Genomic DNA, 19,238 nt, shown 5'->3' with positions numbered 1-19,238 from the left:
TAAACTTATTTGGTTCAGATGGTGTCAAGCGTGTGTCGCGATAACCAGGTGAGGAGTACAAAGACAAGGGTCTCTTGCCTACAGTCAAGCATGGTGGTGGAAGTGTCATGGTCTGGGGCTGCATGAGTGCTGCTGGCACTGGGGAGCTACAGTTCACTGAGGGAACCATGAATGGCAACATGTACTGTGACATATTGAAGCAGAGCATGATCAAATCCCTTCGGTGACTGGGCTGCAATGCAGTATTCCAACACGATAACGACCCAAAACACGCCTCCAAGATGACCACTGCCTTGCTAAAGAAGCTCAGGGTAAAGATGGACTGGCCAAGCATGTAGCCAGACCTAAACCCTATTGAGCATCTGTGGGGCATCCTCAAACAGAAGGTGGAGGAGCGCAAGGTCTCCAACATCCACCAGTTATGTGATGTTGTCATGAAGGAGTGGAAGAGGACTCCAGTGGCAACCTGTGAAACTCTAGTGAACTCCATGCCCAAGAAGGTTAAGGCAGTGCTGGAAAATAATAGTGGCCACACAAAATATTGATACTTAGTGTCCAATTTGGATATTTTCTCATTACTTTACATTGTAGCAAAGTAATTTCTTCAGTGTTGTCAGGAAGGAATAATAAAATATTTACAAAAATGTGAGGGGTGTACTCACTTTTGGGAGATACTGTATATATCCAGTTGTACGGTGGCAGGTTGGCAAAGCTGCGCGAATTGCCATCATTGTACGTTGGCTCTTTAAGAAGTCTGAAGGAGGTGCACGTGCAGCGTCCCTGGAGCAGATGCCAGAGGCTGGCATTGCCACCAGGGCACCCTAAATTTGGTATACTGCTGGAAAGAGTGGCGCTGATGTCACCATGTCTGCTCTCCTACAACTGCCTACAACTTCAATGTAAACAGATTCCAATTGTGTCAGGGAAGTAGAGGGAGATCTGCTGTTCCTAGCAATCAGGAACATCTTTCTCTCTCTACTCTACTCCCTGTTAGTCTCATCCTCGCCACAGTAAGAAACCCCTCCCTAGGACACATTTAACCCCTTGATCGCTCCCTAGTGTTAACCCCTTCCCTGCCAGTGACATTTATACAGTAATCAGTGGCTATTTTTAGCTCTGATCGCTGTATAAATGTCAATTAGTCCCAAAAGCGTCTGATCTGTCCACCGTAATCTCGTAGTTCTGTTAAAAATTGCAGATCCCTGCCATCAATAGCAAAAACATAAAAATAAACATGCCAGAAATCTATCCCCTATTTTGCAGATGCTATAACTTTTGCGCCAACCAATCAATATACGCTTATACATATTGGCCTAAACTGAAAAAAAAAATTTCTGCATATTATAGCAAAAAGCAAAAAAAAAAAAAATATAGCTTTTTTGTGTGCCAATCTTTTTTTGTTCACAGCGCAAAAAATAAAAACCAGAGGTGATCAAATACTACCAAAAGAAATCTATTTGTAGGAACACACTGCGCAATTGTTAGTTAAAGCGACGCAGTGCCCTATCGCAAAAAATGGCCTGGTCATTAAAATGGGGCAAAGCCTTCCGGTCCTTAAGTGGTTAAAGCAGTATTTAACTCAAAAATAAAAATTTAATATACGGAAATCCTTACCTATCCTTAAAGGAGTTGTAAAGGCAGAAGGTTTTTTTATCTTAATGCATTCCATACATTAAGATAAAAAACCTTGTGTGTAGTAGCCACCCCAGCGCCCCCCTAATTACTTACCGGAGCCCCCCCCCCCAGCAATGTCCATGAATGTCTAAGCCATCTGGGATACTCCTCCTGATTGGCTGAGACACAGCAGCAGCGCCATTGGCTCTTGCGGCTGTCAAAGTCGGTTAGCCTATCAGGGGAGAGAGGGGGCAGGCTGGGTCAGGGCTCAGTGTCTGAATGGACACACAGAGCTGTCACTCGGCTCCAGTGCTCCCACAGGAAGCTGCTGACTGTGGGGGGACTTGGAGGGAGAGGCCAGAAACAGCAAAGAGGGACCCGAGAAGAGGAGGATCCGGGCTGCTCAGTGCAAAACCAACTGCACAGAGGAGGTAAATATAACATGCTGGTAAAGTCTCGTTCTTAAAAACAAAACAAAAACAATTCACTTTAAATTTGGTGATTGCATTTGTTTTTTAGGCTTTTATCAACTTGCAACACAGCCAGTACCAAGTTTCTTTTGTTAGGGTGGCTCTTCTATATTGGGGAACAAAGGAATCCCCCTTGTGCAGCAGCATTGTCTGAAGAGAATAGTGTTGGATGGAATAATGGATTCAGATAGTCATTGATATTTTAAAAAGTCCAACACATTTAAACCTAATTCAAGCAAAAAAACGTCTAAGGCCTCTTTCACACTGACGTCCCGTTCAGGCCCGCCTGTCAGTTTTTCAGGCGGACCTGAACGGGTGCTCCATAGAGCTCTATGGAGCGTCGGATGTCAGCGGTGACATGTCCGCTGACATCCGACCCGCTCCGATCCGAAAAAGTGTAACGGAGGAAAAAGCTATTTTTCCATCCGTCTACGGATCGGGTGACGACGGGCACTGCGGTCCGTCGTCATCCGATCTCCCATAGGGGAGAGCGGCGCTGTGACAGGTCCGTCCCTGCGCAGTGTGCAGAGACGGAGCTGTCATCTCCCTGCTCAGCGGGGATCGGCGGAGTGATCCCCGCTGAGCAAACGGACATCCACGGGGCGGATCAGAACTGATCCGCCCCGTGTGAAAGGACCCTAAGAAGTTTCATAAACTGTTTTTCTTTTCCTTTAGGGAGAAACAGCCCCACAGCCCCAATTCCAAAAAATTGAGACGCTGTAAAAATCTACATAAAAACATAACACTCTAAGCATCTGGGATCTGAGGGGACCAGTTGCTGGAGTTTTGGGAGAGGAATGTTGTCCCATTCTTCTCCGAGTATATGGTGCACTAAAATCCTGGATTTACAGTATCTTTCAGCATTCATGGTGCCTTTCAGATATGAAATTTTTCCAGTCCATACACATTAATGCAATCCCATACAATCAGATATGCAGGATTTTGAACCAATCACTTCTTCACATTAGTCCAGGGGACGCAAGCACCCATGGTTGACAAAAAAATTTTGATTTGTCCAACCACAGAAAAGTTTTAAACAGCCCATTTTAAACGAGCTTTGGCCCAGAGAAGATGGTTGAGTTTCTGGCTCATGTAACGATATGGTGGCTTCTTTACATTAAAGAGCTTTACCTATTTTTAGATGGTGCGGCAAACTGTGTTCACAGACTGTGATTTTTGAAAGTATCCAGGAACCCATGCAACCATGTCTTTCACAGAATCATGCCCGTTTCTAATGCAGTGCCATCTGAGGGCCCCAAGATCATGGGCATCAAATATTAAGCTTCGGCCTTGTCCCTTATGCACAGAGATTTCTTCAGATTCTCAGAATCTTTTAAACTATACACTGTAGATGATATATTTAAAAACTTTACAAGATGTTGAGGAACATTATACTGAAATAGTTTGTCAATTTTTCTATGCAGATTTTTCACTGATTGGGTAAAAAAGGGCATCTTAGAGAGTCAGTGTCTCAGAAGTAAAGCTTGGGAGAGTTTTACAAATCATGTTGTAAAATGTTCTTCTAGCTCTTCCATATTACAACCACTTATTTTTGCAGCTTTTTGTTGCCCTGTCCCAACTTTGAGACATATCGCTGCCATGGAGTTCAACATTTTTTTTTTCTTCTTAAATGGAACATTTTCTCAGTTTAAACATCTTATGTTTTCTATTGTGAATAAAATATGGGTTTATAAGATTTACAAATCATTGCATTCTGTTTTTATGTAGATTTTACACAGCTTCCCAACTTTGTGAAAACGGAGTTGTAGGTGAAAAGCTGACCAATCTTAAATCCTAAATGGTTTGTCTGAACCCTTTCACTTCCACTTTTGCTGCACAGTTTGGTCTGTTAGCTGATGAAAGCTTCAGGATCTAGGGTCCGTAGGAATGGCCCTGGACCTGTCAAGCATCCTGAGGCTGACTAAACTCATTGCACAAAGTGCTGAGGTGAGCAACCAAGAGGAATGCAGTGCCCGAAACATTACAGGCTGTGCCCAAAACATTACAGGCTGTGCCCACATCATAAGGGCTGGGTGCAATCCCCAAGATTTTACAGAGGTTTCAAAAATCTGGGTTGCACTGCTATTGTATAGTATTAGAAGACTGTCAGGAGTTTGATTGACAAGTTGATTGAAGGGTCTTACGTAAAATAATAAACTAGTTAAAAGAAGAGTGACTCCTCCATAAAGGAGAACGGTTATATCACCACTGGATACTGAAAAAAACCTGGGGACTCTTGAAGTAGGATTATAGAAGAGATACCCAGGGGAGTGTCCTTCCAATCTTTGCCAGTGCCAAGTCACCTGAAGGTACCAACCTATAACTCTACTCAGACTATAAAGACCAAGCCTGTATCCTGTACAATTAAGATATAACAGCAGGATAAACAGGCAAAAAACATGGGGATGCAGGAAAACAGACTGCTTTAATTATGTTAATAATCTGAATCATGTACAGTACATTTTATTTTTTAACTTTTCCTTTTTCTTTCTTTCTTTTCCTTTTTCCAGGCAAAGGGGTTAACGTGATGTTAACCCCTTTGCCTGGAATTCAGCTATACCAATTTACTGCAACACAAGACAAGACTTTTGGGCATTTAAAAAGAAAAATATATGTGGCCATACATGGATCAAAATTTGGCCTGCTCTGCAGGGACCAGCCAAATCTTGAGCCACGTATGGGCAGGCTGGTTGTACACAAGTCGATCTGTTGACTAAAAAAAATGGTGTGTGGTATGGCCACCTTTAAATATTGAAATTTCATATAATAGGTCAGAATTAACGCCAATTTGGACAGATTTTGCAAAAACAGATACATGAAAGAAGGCTTAAACCTTGAAAAAAAGGTTACAGCATTGGACCATGAGTAAGAGCAATTAATAAAAAAAAAATAGAACATAAAAACGGAAATCCTTTAAAATATGCTCATAGCTTTCTAATTTATGCATTGGAAATTAATGCACATTGTTCGTCCTTATTATTATATATTGCCCCACTGAAGACCTAGTTAGAATATCAAGTACAAAACACACACTTACCCTTGAAGATTCGTAAGATGGGCTCATCTGATTGCCAGTTCCCCATGATGAAGTACCAGATCTTTCATCTATGCCTACAAATTATGAAAAATAGTTAGTTTTTGTAGGCAATACATAAAAAAACAAAAAACAAAAAAAAAAAAAAAAAACAGTTACCCTTGTAAACTAAACAAGAAAACAGCTTTACCCACCATCAATATACAGGCCATTTAAGGTGGTTGGTGGGTTTAGAAATTTCAATTTAAAGAGTGCAGCAAAAGCAACAGGCTTAACCACTTTCCACCTATTGCAAAATGAAGGCCCAGCAGGCCTTTTGTCGTTCCAGGTGGATGTAGTATGATGTCCTCTCTGGAAAATGCCTTGCTGTGGGCGCTGTCACCAGCAGTGTCCAGACACCATGGATGACAGATCACTGTACTGGCCGCTGCCGGTACCATGAGATCTCCGTGACCAATCACAGTAGATCACATGACAGTAGTGAACAATGGAAGGCTTACTTTAATGCCATCCATTATGTACAATTGTGTTGCTAGCTGTGATCGGTTACAGTGATGACATGGTAAAGACAAGGCCAATCACAGCCCATCTGTACCATGCGATTAGCTGTAGCCATCAAAACAACCCACAACAATACTCACTGCTTGCTTACATCAATAAAGTTCATTGGTATAAAGTAATCAATGTGTAAAAAAATAAATTATATATTTTCTCATCACTTCTCCCGAGCATTACAGTGTTATTATGCTCTGGTTACATAAAAAAAAAAAAAAAAAAAAACACAAAAAACAACAAACACACACACACGTATTTTGTACTTACTGTCACCAGTCAATGTCCCTGATCACCGCCACACCAGTTATGTGATCATGCTGTACTGCACTGGTGACAGTATGCAAAAATAATATTTGTGAAAAAAACACAATTTATTAAAAATTTCTTAATTTGTGACAAAAGTGTGACAAAAAAATACAACTTCAAAAAAGTTGTCATGACTCTAAATACCTTGTACTGTCTACTTTCTAAAAATGAGTCATTTGGGGGATATCTTTACTGTCGTGGTGTTTTCAGGCCTTAACCACTTAAGGACTGAGCCTCAGATTTGTGGTTTATGAGTTTGGGGGTTCTAACACCCTAGAGAATAAAATGGCGGTCATTGTAACATTTTGTCACACTATATTTGAGCAAGCGCACTTTTTTCAGAAAAAAAAATATATACTTTTTTGAATTAAAAAATAAAACAGTAAAAAGTTAACCCAATTTTTTTTTATATTGTGAAATATGTTCCACCGAGTTAATTGATACCAAGCATGTCACGCTTTGAAATTTGCTCTACCAATCACGGTGATACCTCACATGTGTGGTTTTAACGCTGTTTTGATATGTGGGCGCTGCTCATGTATACGTTCGCTTCTGCACGCAAGCTCGCGGGACAGGGCGCATTAAAAAAAAATGTCTTCTTAGTTTACCTTTTATTTTTACACTGTTCTTAAAAAAAAAAAAAAAAATCTATTGTGTCACTTTTATTCCTACTACAAGGAATGTAAACTTCCCTTGTAATAGAAAAAAAAAAAAAGCATAACAGGAGCTCTTAAATATGAGATCTGAGGTCAAAGACCTCAGATCTCATATTTACATTAAAATGCAATAAAAAATAAAAAAAAATGCTGCTTTAAGAGCTATGAGCAGAAGTGACGTTTTGATGTCGCTTGCATCCTGAATTGGTATGGAGATGGGTGGGAGCCATCTTCCCCTCACTCGTCTCCATACCAAGCCAGGAAGAGGACCCAATCGCCTCTGCCGCTACCGACGGCTCCGGTAAGCGCCGCCGATCAATAAAAGCGAATCTGCTGGAGAGATCACTTATCTGAAACCGGATCACTCACTGAAGAGGATACCAGGGTTATGGTAGCTAGCTGCTGCAATAACAACGCTATCACCTTTTAAAGTGCCAGTGTATATTGGCATGAGCTGGTCCCGTAGTGGTTAAGAAATTACAGGAAAATCAGTACATCACAATTAATTTTCAGCTATATATACATGCCACATAGTGAAGTGTATTGTAGTTTTACTGTCTATCCGCAAGTTGTAAAGAGCTGCATAAACGGTAAGCACTATATAAATCCTGTATTATTGTTATACTACTACTACTACTACTACTACTACTACTACATTTGTGAACTTGTACTTGGGTTTGCTACAGACTAAAACACTGATTTGGGTTATTTTCACCAAAGAAATGTATTAGAATACATTTTGGCTTACATTTTTGAAAAGATGATTTGCAAAATGTTATAACAAACGATGGTGAATAAATACCACCAAAAGAAAGTTTTATTTGTGTAAAAAATAAAAATAAAAAATCTCATAAAAATTTCAAATGAGTACAGTGTTACATGACCACCTAATTGTCAAAGTGTGAGAGTGCTGAAATCTGAAAAACTGGCCTGGGCAGGAAGGGGTTGAAAGTGCCCAGTATTGAAGTGGTTTAAAAAACAAAAAAAAAAACAATTTTTGTATTTTGATCAGAGCACAAGAAATGCTGTACTGTTTCCATACATTACTAAGCATGTCTCATGAAGAAATAAGAATGCAACCTTCAGATAATAAGCGAAGGTTCCACTTTTAGGTGGAACATCACTTTAAGCTCGTAGATACTTCAGTGACCGCATTAATAGCTGTGGAAAAATAAAAAAACAGAAAGGGTCTCATTCAACCTCCTGGCTGCGTAGTAAAGCTTAATGCATCAAAATCAGGTTAAAAGCCAAAGACTGCAAGCCTGAATCAGAGTTGGTAACAAGGGCCTCAGAGACACAGACAGCTGAAGTTCTGCTAAGACCAAAATTTGATTTGGCCATGCAGAGCTTCTGCTGGCAGACTGCTCCATTAAAATGGGCATAGGCTAGGTCAGTCTATGCAAGAGGCTTTGCAGACACATTATGGGTCTCTGGCCCACTCAGCAGAGCTATAGAAACTGCTGATGGAGATGATCTTATAGAAATAAGGGTCCAGGATCCAGGTTACATGAATCGGTTCCATCTGGGTATACCGGTGAATCGCCTCAACAGTAGGCAAGTGAAGGAATATGTCACCGTCATAGTGGGACAGTCATTAGGGAGTCCCTGAAAAAACATGTTGTAACACTTAGCAGAACATCTACTAGGCCCAAAAGTAAAACAAGGCCTTGGGTACTCACACCCAAGCAGTTAATACTGGTGACTGGGTTCAAGGTGGTCGGAGAGTACCAAGACACCGTAGGTGGGCAGTGGGAACAAGATCAGAGCTTGGATGAACTACAATTCACTTCAAGCAGCAGTGGAAGGTACTTCTAAGCATAATGGTAGCAAAAGAGTAAGCAGCTGCCATACAAATAAATTTGAAATTAATCCTTTATTTTTTGCCAATAACACGGTGTGGGCAAATTTCTGCCATTCGCAGGCTGTGTCCCGCCCCTCCAGCCTGTGTCTTATAATAAGAGGGAGGTGAATCAAGATGTAATATGCCACCCCCATTGTGTTTACCTGGTTAGTGGGCATGGAGGAAACGAAGGAGGGGGCTGTCATTTACCACTGCGTATACGCCCACAAGTGTGACTATGGTCACATGGGATTCTCAGATTTGATAGGCAAGAATTGCTCAGGGTAGAAAAAACCACTGAAAACGGAGCATGTGCAGAGTTGCCTCAATAGCTTCAAAATCCCTAGCTGAATTGGGAGTATGGACAGAAGGTGGAGATAGAAAACAGCAGGATCAACCAGGTTGTTAGCAGAAAGCAGAAAAAAGAAAACTAACCCCATAGTGACCAGGGAATATGAACAACATGTGATACACCATTTATTGATAGTTTTTTTATGATGTGGATTCAGTGACACTACGTTTTTCTTCTTCTTTGCCAGTGCCCTAACTTCCTTATGGTGGCAGTATAACCCAACTGCCTCAAATTATACACAATACCTGTGTACCTCAATGTATAATAGATGAGATTTTAAGCATATTGCCTTACCCTAAAGCAGGGGTGCCCAACCAGTGGCCCGGTGGCCACATGTGGCCCACGGAGCCCTCTGATGTGGCCCGTGACCTCCTGAGGGATGGCAGATTGGCAAGCCCAGATCGTAGGTTGCAGACCAGAGCATCTGTGTTGTTAATGAAGCCGGCAAAGCAAGTAGCTGTGGAGCAGAGCTGTATAAGCTAATGCTTCCTGTATAGCGCCACCCCTTGCCACAGGCGGCGTGATACCAAATGCACTCTGCTGGGAACAGCAACAGCAGGCGATACCTGAATGGAAGACTGTTGTTATTATAGGTAATTTTATTACTAAAATTGCAGTGTATATATGGGCATAACTGCACAGTTGTTACTGGGCTGCTTTCAAACTGATCCACAGGTGCAGTGCACCTTCAGGTAACCTGCACTGAGGAATTGACTTCTGTTATTACCTGCGGGTTTGGGGAGCTTTTAGAAAGTGCACCACACCTGCACTATATAATAGAAGTCTATGGCAAAGTGTAGCTAACCCGCAGGAAAGACACAGGTGCACTGCGCTTCATTAGTGTGAAAGGCCCCTTTCACACAATCGGTCCAACTCAATTGGACCCTCCATTCACCTCTATTAAACGGCAGATGTAAACAGATGTGTCCTTTTACACCTGCCTACCTCTAATCCGATTCGCTAAAAAATAAAATAAACAAAAGGGGATCAATCCCTTTCGGTCAGGGCAGATCAGACGATCCATAGAGTAGAGTGGGCTGTGTCCGTGTCCGCTCTGCACGGACCTGTCATCCACCTGCTCTGCTTATTGTGGCCCGTGACAGGTTACCAAGTCGCTTAAGTGGCCCTCACTCTTCAAAAAGGTTGGGGACCCCTGCCCTAAAGCATACATTAAATGTTACTTTAAAAGATTCAAAACCTGAAATACAACTTTTTTTTTCCACCCAGAGAAGCATAGATCTCACACACACACACACACACACACACAATCAATTGAAATTTAAGGGAAAAAGAAAACTGATAGCATCTCAGACAAGGAAAAAAAAAAAAAAAAAAAAAAAAAGCACGACAATATACAATATATGTTTACCAGCTGTTACATGTGGATTAAATAAGAATACCTAACCAAACAAAATCTAATTTCTCTGTTACACCAGCTATTGTAGGTAGGAATTTCCATCCTATCCACTGCTTTTCTCTATTAGATTTGTTTCAGGAATGACTATATTGCTTTATTATTAAAGTTTGTGCAGCAAAGATGGGCTCGTGAACACATTCAAGTTTTACTTCAATCTTGCAACATGCAAAAAATATTTGCATATATGACCCAACCATATACAATTTGGCAGAATGTTAAAACCAAATGCGCTTGAGTGTGGTATTCAGATACTATAGACTCTTGCCTCTTACTGTTCCATTCTTGAACTGAATAAAAGCACCATGCTTTGCTGCCCTCCTAAGACTCGGGTAGTCAGTATGCTGAAACCGTGAACAAAAAGAGGGCACACCAGCCTATGCATTATCCTTATAAAACATTAAATAAAATAGAGTACATATTATACTCACAAACCAATGTGTGTACAAGCTCATCTGAACACATCCAGGAACAGAATGCTAAAACTCCTGCATATCCCTCTCATCACAAGATGGAGCTGCACAGGTCTGGACAGCTGACACTTTGAGAGCCATACCCTTTTTATCAGAGCCAAGAGACCTGCCACTTCTAGTTATTTTACTAAAACAGTGCAGCTGGAAAGCATTCACAGCGCTTCACTTTTTCCATATTTTGTTATGTTATAACCCTATTCCAAAATGGATTAAATTCATTATTTTCCTAAAAAAAAAAAAAAAAAAAATTCTACAACCAATATCCCATAATGACAATGTGAAAAAATTTTTTTTTAAATCTTTGAAAATTTATAAAATAAAAATTCCCATGTACACAAGTATTCACAGCCTTTGCTCAGGACTGTATTGAATCACCTTTGGACCCAATTACAGCAAAAAGTATTTTTGAGTATGATGCTACAAGCTTGGCCAGTTTCTTCCATTATTCTTTGTAGGACCTCTCAAGCTCTATCAGGATGGATGGGGAGCGTCAGTGTACAGCAATTTTCAGATTTCTTCAGAGATGTTCAACTGGGTTCAAATCCAGGCTCTGGCTGGGCTACTCAAGGACATTCACAGAGTTGTCCCATACCCTTCCTTTGTTATCTTGGTTGTGTGCTTAGGGTCATTGTCCTGTTGGAAGATAAACCTTCGCCCCAGTCCGAGGTTCAGATTGTTCTGGAGCAGGTTCATCAAGGAGGTCTCTCTACATTGCCGAATTCTTTCCCTGTATCCTGACTAGAGGTCGACCGATATATCGGCCGATATTTCCCGTTTTTTAATTAATCGGCATTGGCCGATTGTGCTGATAAAAAGCCGATTTAGAACTACAGCGGGACTTTGAAATGACTTCTGTATAGAAGTCAGTGTAAGTTGCCTGAGTCATCATAGAAATGTCTTCCTCCTCTCTGGGCAGGCTGCCAAGAAAAGAACAAAATGATACAATGTTTACACTTGAATGAATGAAGTCATCTCAGTGTGTAGAAGTTCTCAGTTTAACCATTTAAAGACTAAATCTTTTGTGACACTTATTGCTTACAAGTAAAAATACTGTATTTTCTGCCAGAAAATCACTTAGACCCCCCAAAAATTATATATATTTTTTTAGCAGAGATCCTAGGGAATAAAATAGGGGTTGTTGCAATAATTTATGTCACACGGCATTTGCACAGAGGTCTTTCAAATGCATTTTTTGGGAAAAAAATACACTATTTAAAAATAAAATAAAAACAGTAAAGTTAGCCCATTTTTTTGACTACCTGTTTTTATTTAATATATAGTTTTTTTGTTTTTTTTTTATCTAAATCATACATACAAGTAAACTGATTGGAGGTTTGTTTTGTTTAATAAATGTTTAAATGTAAGAAATGTTCTGTATCACTTATGAAGACTGCTTTCACACTGGAGCGTTGATGGTAAAACGCAAGTTTTAGCGGCTCTTTACCATCATTTTAGCGGTGCTATTTGGCTGATAGTGGGGCACATATAACCCAGCTAGCGGCCAAGGAAGAGGTTAAATGCATCCATGAAGCACTGCTGCCAAATCGCTAGCATGCGCTTCGGCAGTGGTGCCCATTCATATCAATGGGCAGGAGTGGTGGAGGAGCGGTATACACCACTCCAAACGTGCTGCTTGCAGGACTTTTTTTTTTTTTTAAGATCCTGCCAGCGCATCGCCTCAGTGTGAAAGCACTCTGTCTTTCACACAGACTGCAGGGGAGTCATTTTGCAGGCACTTTACAGGTGCTATTTTTAGCCCAAAAGCGCCTGAAAAATGTCCCAGTGGGAAAGGTGTGTTAGATCAAGGGGGATTAAAAAAAAATAATAATAAATAAAGTAAAATCGGCCTAACATATCGGCCCAAAAAAAAAAATCGGCATCATATATCGGCTATCGGCCGCCATGATTTCTAAATATCGGCATCGGCCAGAGAAAAACCCATATCGGTCGACCTCTAATCCTGACTAGTCTGCCAGTTCCTGCCGCTGAAAAACACCCCACAGCATGATGCTGCCACCAACATACTTCACTGTAGGGATGGTATTGGCCAGGTGATGAATGGTGCCGGGTTTCCTCTGGACAGGACACTTGCCATTCAGGCCAAAGTGTTAAATCTTTGAAAAAGGGTTTGCTGGGTAGTGTAAAACCAGAGACAGGCACCACATCCCTAGAAATAGATCATTTCAAGGATACAGGAAGTGGGACTTTTAAGATGCCAATTGAATAAACCATATTTTTTTTTTTTTTTAATTATGAATTTTATTTGAATAACAGTATGTTTAAAAAATACATTCAATAATTGTATACATTTCATACACCATTACAGCCACAGTACTCAACGTGTTTCGCTTGAAAGGAGCTTCAAGAGTTTTATAGTGCTGCATGAAGTTTAATACTGCAATTATACAATTGATTATTGAATGTATTTTTTAAACATAGTTATTTAAATAAAATTCATATTTTAAAAAAAAATTATATATACCAGTCTCCAATTGCTCAGTTTGGCTGAGCGGCCCGCTCTAGGAAGAGTCCTGGTGGTTCCAAATTTCTTCCATTTACAGATGGAGGCCACTGTGCTGACTGGGATTTAAAATACTGCCGAAACTTTTTTTTACCTTTCCCCAGATCTGTGCCTCGATACAATCCTGTCTTGGAGGCCTACAGACAATTCCTTGAACTTCATGGCTTGCTTTGTGCTCTGACATGCACTGTTAGCTGTGGGACCTTATATAGAAACAGGTGTTTGCTAGAGCTACACGATTCTGGCTAAAATTACAATATTTTTGCTTAGAATAAAGATTATGATTCTCACGGCATAAAATCTTTCCCATTATACAAAAAATTGGGCTAACTTTACTCTCTATTTTTTTTTCAAATACAATGAAGTGTATTTTTTCCCAAAAAACTGCTCTTGAAAGACCGCTGCGCAAATACAGTGTGACATAAAATATTGCAATGACCGCCATTTTATTCCGGCTTTTATTTTTTTGACAGCTCTGAGCAGACAACGGCTCTGCACTTGTTACAAAGAATCGTGGAAATTCCGGATTGAGATCGCACGGGGGGCGGGGGGGGGGGGGGGGTCAAGATTGTCAAGTGTCAAGATTGTGTTTTTTATTTTATTTTTTTCCAGGATTGTGTTTTTTTTATGATTAATCGTGCAGCTCTAGCGCGTTCCTTTCCAAATAATTGCCGATCAATTGAATTTACCGCAGGTGAACTCCAATCAATTGATCAGTGGAAACAGGATCCACCTGAGCTCAATTTTAAGTGTCATGGCAAAAACCATGAATACTTATATACATGTGATTTTTTTCATGCTGTGTGGGGGGTCATGTAAAGGGGGCAATACTGTGTGTGCGGGGGGGGGGGGGGGTGTCATTGTGTCGTCAGCAAAAACTTAAAAAAGCGTGGTTTTATTTTATTTTTTAACCTCCTGGCATCCGCACTATAGCCGGATGACGGCCACGGCGTGGATGTGAATTTCTGGGAGGCGCACGCTCCCTGCGAGCGCTGTGATCACTGAGTCACTGAGACTCGGGTGATCACCGATCTGAGTAAGGGCCAGTCCCGACCCCTTACCATGTGATCAGCTGATCACATGATATAAACAAAAGCTCGCTGAAAATTGGTCTGGATAGGAGGGGGGGTTTAAGTGCCCAGTAAGCAAGTGGTTAAATAAACTTCATATTCATGTAGGTAGATGCATGAAACCAATGCTATACATGTACCCCAACACCTGGATGACAAAAGAACTGAGCTAATAACCACTTCAGCTTCCGGAAGGATTTACCCCCTTAATGACCAGCCCATTTTTTGCGATACTGCACTGTGTCGCTTTAACTGACAATTTCACATGCTACATTGTACCCAAAACAAAAATTTTCTTTTTTGTCCCACAACTAGAGCATTCTTTTAGGTGGCATTTGGTGGGATCACCACTGCGGGGTGTTTTTTACTTTCTGCTATAATACATATCCAAAAAATGTATATATATAAAAAAAAAAAATGAATCCGTTTAGGCCAATATGCATTCTGCTACATATTTAAAATAGCAATTAGCGGTTAAGTGTTCCGTAGGAAGGTGCTTTATAACTGTCAGGGGGGGTGGGCTCACTGGAAGTAGAAAGAGATCGCTGTTCCTGATCACTAGGAACAGCAGATCTCTCACTCTCCTCCCCTGTCAGTACTTGTTTAAATAGGCAAATCCTCATTCTGCCTCTCTTCACCATGATAGCAGGTGGCCACAGACGAGCGCACATGGCATCAAATGCATGGTCTGGAGTACAGGTATGTCGGTCCGTGCAGCCGGGCCACCCTGCCGCAGTATATGTGCGGTGGATGATCCGAAAGTGGTTAAAGACCGCTGCCTGCTCAGTTCTCAGGTCCACTCAGAGCGCAAAATGGTGACTGGAAGTCACAACTCTCTGCATCTCAATTACGCACTGGAGCACCAGACTGAGAAAGGGGCGGGAGCTGTTGGCTCAGGCTCTCAGCAGCTCACTGGAAGGCTGAGCCAAGCTGTTGGTCAGCAGTCTGGGTGGATCCAGACATTAAATTCAGGTTCCCTCCAGAGTCTGGATCGGCTAAGCCAGGGGTTGACAAATTTGCTTGGAATCTAGGAGCCAGCTAAAAAAGTTAAGAGCCAGGTCCGTGACGGCGATCTGGACCTGTCCCTGGCCTGACATGGAGACGAGTGAGGGGAAGATAGCCCCCCACCTGTCTCCAAGTCATTGCCCATAGCTCTTAGAGGGACATTTTATTTGTTTTATTTTTTTCAAAATAATTTTTTTTTTAAATTGCGTTTTAGTGTAAATATGAGATGTGAGGTCTCTCTGACCCCAGATCTCATCACGCCGGGGGGGTCCGCGGAGACAGGATACCCCCAGCTGTGCTGCCCCAGGCGCCAGGTCGCCAATTCTAGTCGCAAATGCGACCTGGCGCCAGGGTTTTGTCGAGCCCTGGGCTAAGCGATGAGCTTTGACCCTACTGCTCCTTTAAGATGCTTGTTAACGATATCAGCCACACAGGGAAAACAGAGTTAGGTACCTGGTAACTTTTTCTGAGAAGTCTTCCAGGGCAGCATCTGAGAGATAGGCTCCTCCTACCTAAGAACAGGAAACACAATTGTCCACCATTATAAAAGTTAGTCATACCTGTATGCCTCAGTATTCATAAAGTACCGACGGAACCCCAGGTAACCTAAATGCCTTGATGCTGATTAGATCTGACAATTAGGGTTGGAATGAGTGCTGCCCTGGAAGACTTCTTAGAAAAATAGTTACCAGGTACCCGTTTTCTCTCAATCGTCTTCGCCTGAGAGGATGTAGCAAACAATACCTTCTAAAAGTGGGGATAGGACCTGTAGCACTTTTCGACCAAAGGTTAGATCCTGACTGAAAAGGCAGTCGATTTGGTAGTGACTAACAAAGGTTTTGAAGCTCAACCGTGTCGCTGCCCTGCAGACCCGCTTCAGCACTGCCCCTGCTCTTTTTGCAATCGATGAAGCCCAAGCCCTGGTAGAGCGAGCTTTGATCCCACCTCCTGTGGTTCCGGAGGAAACACGAACTGAGGCATACAGGTATGACTAGCTTTTTATAGCGGTGGATAATTGTGTTTCCTGTTCTTAGGTAGGATGCTGCCCTAGAAGACGATTGAGAGAAAGCATTGGTTTTTAAATTATGAGTAGCAGGACTAACATATACCCAATGTGTAATGCAATGTGAATTTAAGGGAAATAAAAATAAAAAATTCCACACAATGAAATGCCCTTATGTGTCTCCATGTCAATAAAATATTTTTTTCTAACACACCTATTTATGACCAACTACTATATTTTATATTATCCATGTACACTAAACTGAAAACTGCATATGCTGGTTTGCAAAAACACTACAATGTCTGAATGGACACACAGAGCAGTGCCTAGGCACTGGTGCTCTCATAGCAAGCTGCTTTCAGTGGGGGCACTCAGCAGGAGGGAGGGGCCAGGAGCACCAGTGAGGGACCCAAGAAGAGGAGGATCTGGGCTGCTCTACGCAAGACCACTGCACAGAGCAGGTAAGTATGCTAGCGCAGTAGGAAACAGGCTGTAAAGACTTCATGCCCCGATTCCCTTGCTGAAGATGCCGGCGCCTCCACCCGGAGCCAAGTGACGGGTCGGCTTTGGGTGAGGACATCGTGGGAGCCCTGGACAAGCAAGTGTCCTTATTTAAAAAATCAGCAGCTGTAGTATTCGTAGCCTCTAACTTAATTTTTTCAGGCTGAACTCCGCTTTAATATCAATTTCAGGTAAAGATGTACCTTTTGACTTTGGAATCACTTTTAATTGGACTTTTCAATAAATAGGTTCTTTATAGTGTGCAGCAACTAGTATTTTTAAAAGGCTAAAACAAAGGCAAACAATATGTCTTTGCTTTTTAATTAGTCTAGTAAAAACCTCGTTTTTTTTTCTGCAGAATAACGGTTGCAAAATAAGATTATGTAAAATCATTGGCAAAATAAAAAGGAACACATAACAGGGATGTCAGTAAGTTGCCAGTCTATTACTATGCATGGCACATGTGAGGGGAAATGAAAGGTTACCATAATGCCTCGCACATTAGTTATTTTACTGGGTAATATCTACATCCACTGGATGTTTATTAACACAGCTTTCTCTTGTTCTCCCAACAGTAGCGGCTTGATTTAGCCCTAGCAGTCAAAGGATTTCATATTGAAACACAGTGCTTAAAGTGGAACTACACTGCATCTGAGCGCAACAAACCAAAAACACCATTTACTTCATTTTTAATATTCAAAGAAAACTCCCCTATCCAGGTCTCCCCGCATTATTTTGCTACGAAATCATTTTGAAAAACACCCTCTAGCATTTCTAGCCGTGGCAAACTTAAGTAAGGGCACACGATTCATGTAGTATTTACTTTCTTGATGTATCTGCCCTTAGCTCAGACATGCGGGCAGGAGGATGTTAGAAAGCCAAAATCACTTGAAAGTGACCAACAGAAAGCATATACATGCAGCAGCTTTGAGCATTCTCTGCCACTGCTTTCTGGGCATTCATCGCTGAACACATTGGGCACTTAAAAGCAAGCACTACTTGGTACACCATTTCAGCCAGAGCATATTTCAGTCTTCCATAGACTTTGAAAGGCTGCTGTCACTCGGGAATACTAAAATACCAGAACTGCACGTATAGGAGCTAAATACTCCAGGTGTAGGGGGACAAAATAAGGCTGAAGCCCACACCGCCCATCTTCTACATATGCCCATTGGGAAGAGAGACTGCTCATCATAATATTAGGGCAACACAAATGTGGTGGGGGCAGGGTACCTTGGTGTCTAAAGCTGACCATATACTGTATGAATTTCCAGGGGAACGAGGCAAAATTGACTCAGGGGGTGGCCTAGTCAGCCACCCGACATCCCTCAACTGAAAAATCAAAGGAGCTAGGTGGAAAGTTGTTGCACGAAAAAAGTGGCTGCATCCAATCAGACAAAGGCGCTTGGGTATTTTGACAACCAGCTGTGAAAAATACAATAGATGCAGTGGTAGATTCATCTATCCGTACTGTGTATCTTGGAGTGAGGAAACCTTTAGAATTTTTCGTACAGCCTACAGACTGAAGGGGGAAAAAAATGGCATCAGTGTATGGCCAGCTGAAGTTCTTAAAGGGAACTCAAGTTCTTCTTGGACAGGATGCAGCTGGGTTAGTACCTACGTCATGATTTTATTGCCTGTGTCCCTGGTTTTCCAGTGATGGTGATAACACAGTAAGTGATCAGAAAGTCCCCCTGACAGGAACACAGACAAAAAAAAAAAACACGACAAAGATCCAAACATTCCACATGCTCCTCAAAACTAAAATACACGCACATGTACTCCACCAACATCCTTATCGCCCATATATATTTTTAAATTAAATAAAGCAGGGCTCAAAATTTCAAGTCCTGCGCTACTAGCCAGGCATTAAGGGTTGCTCGTCACCAGTTGCCCCACCCATTCTGCCCCTAACCACGCCCTCAAATTATCTCATAAAATAACACCTAAAGGTTTTATGCAGAAGTTACAAAAATAAATATTAACCACTATATCAGTGCCCACCAATGCAGCCCGACCAGTTCAGAGGAAGAGAGTAAAGGAAGTGGAGAGCGGCCGGATCACAGAGCGGGAACTGCCCGCTGTAGCAGCTTTCATTTGAATTGTAGCTGGGACTGTATGTGATAGCGAGCGCACAGCAATTCAAATGAAAGCTGCTACAGGGGGCAATCCCCGCTCTCCACTTCCTTCACTCTATCTTCCACTGGGAGAATGGCTCCCATTCAACCCTGCATGCCAGCAGTGCTCGCTCAGCCACCCCCCACCTTCTAAGGCAGCCCACATTCTGAACTCATGTGACCAGTTTTCAGCAGACAACAGGTTGAAGCCCGCTGACATCACAGAGCCGGTCCAGGCTGGGGAAAGTTTGTGACAATATGAAGGGGGATCTACCCACAACCCTGGAGCGGTGCCTGGCCAGCCACT

At 41.9% G+C, this 19,238-nt stretch overlaps 1 protein-coding gene across 8 annotated transcripts in view; it reads right to left on the bottom strand.

Moving 5' to 3' along the window:
- TCF12 (transcription factor 12) overlaps positions 1-19,238 on the bottom strand; it is a 270,092-nt gene that overhangs the window by 175,075 nt on the left and 75,779 nt on the right. For 7 of the 8 annotated variants that reach the window (XM_077470136.1, XM_077470143.1, XM_077470134.1 and 4 more), the window contains one exon: positions 5,122-5,195. In XM_077470136.1, coding sequence (XP_077326262.1) covers positions 5,122-5,195 — 74 coding nt within the window. Of the gene's footprint in view, positions 1-5,121; positions 5,196-15,763; positions 15,823-19,238 lie in introns of all 8 variants that reach the window. The other variant, XM_077470140.1, reaches the window with a different exon arrangement.

This window comes from Lithobates pipiens, unplaced genomic scaffold (genome assembly GCF_037356315.1).
Source record: "Lithobates pipiens isolate NorthernLeopardFrog02 unplaced genomic scaffold, aLitPip1_a1.2 Scaffold_8, whole genome shotgun sequence".
NCBI lineage: Eukaryota > Metazoa > Chordata > Amphibia > Anura > Ranidae > Lithobates > Lithobates pipiens.
Note: the sequence above shows the minus strand (reverse complement) of the source record. Positions and strands in the feature narration are given on the sequence as shown.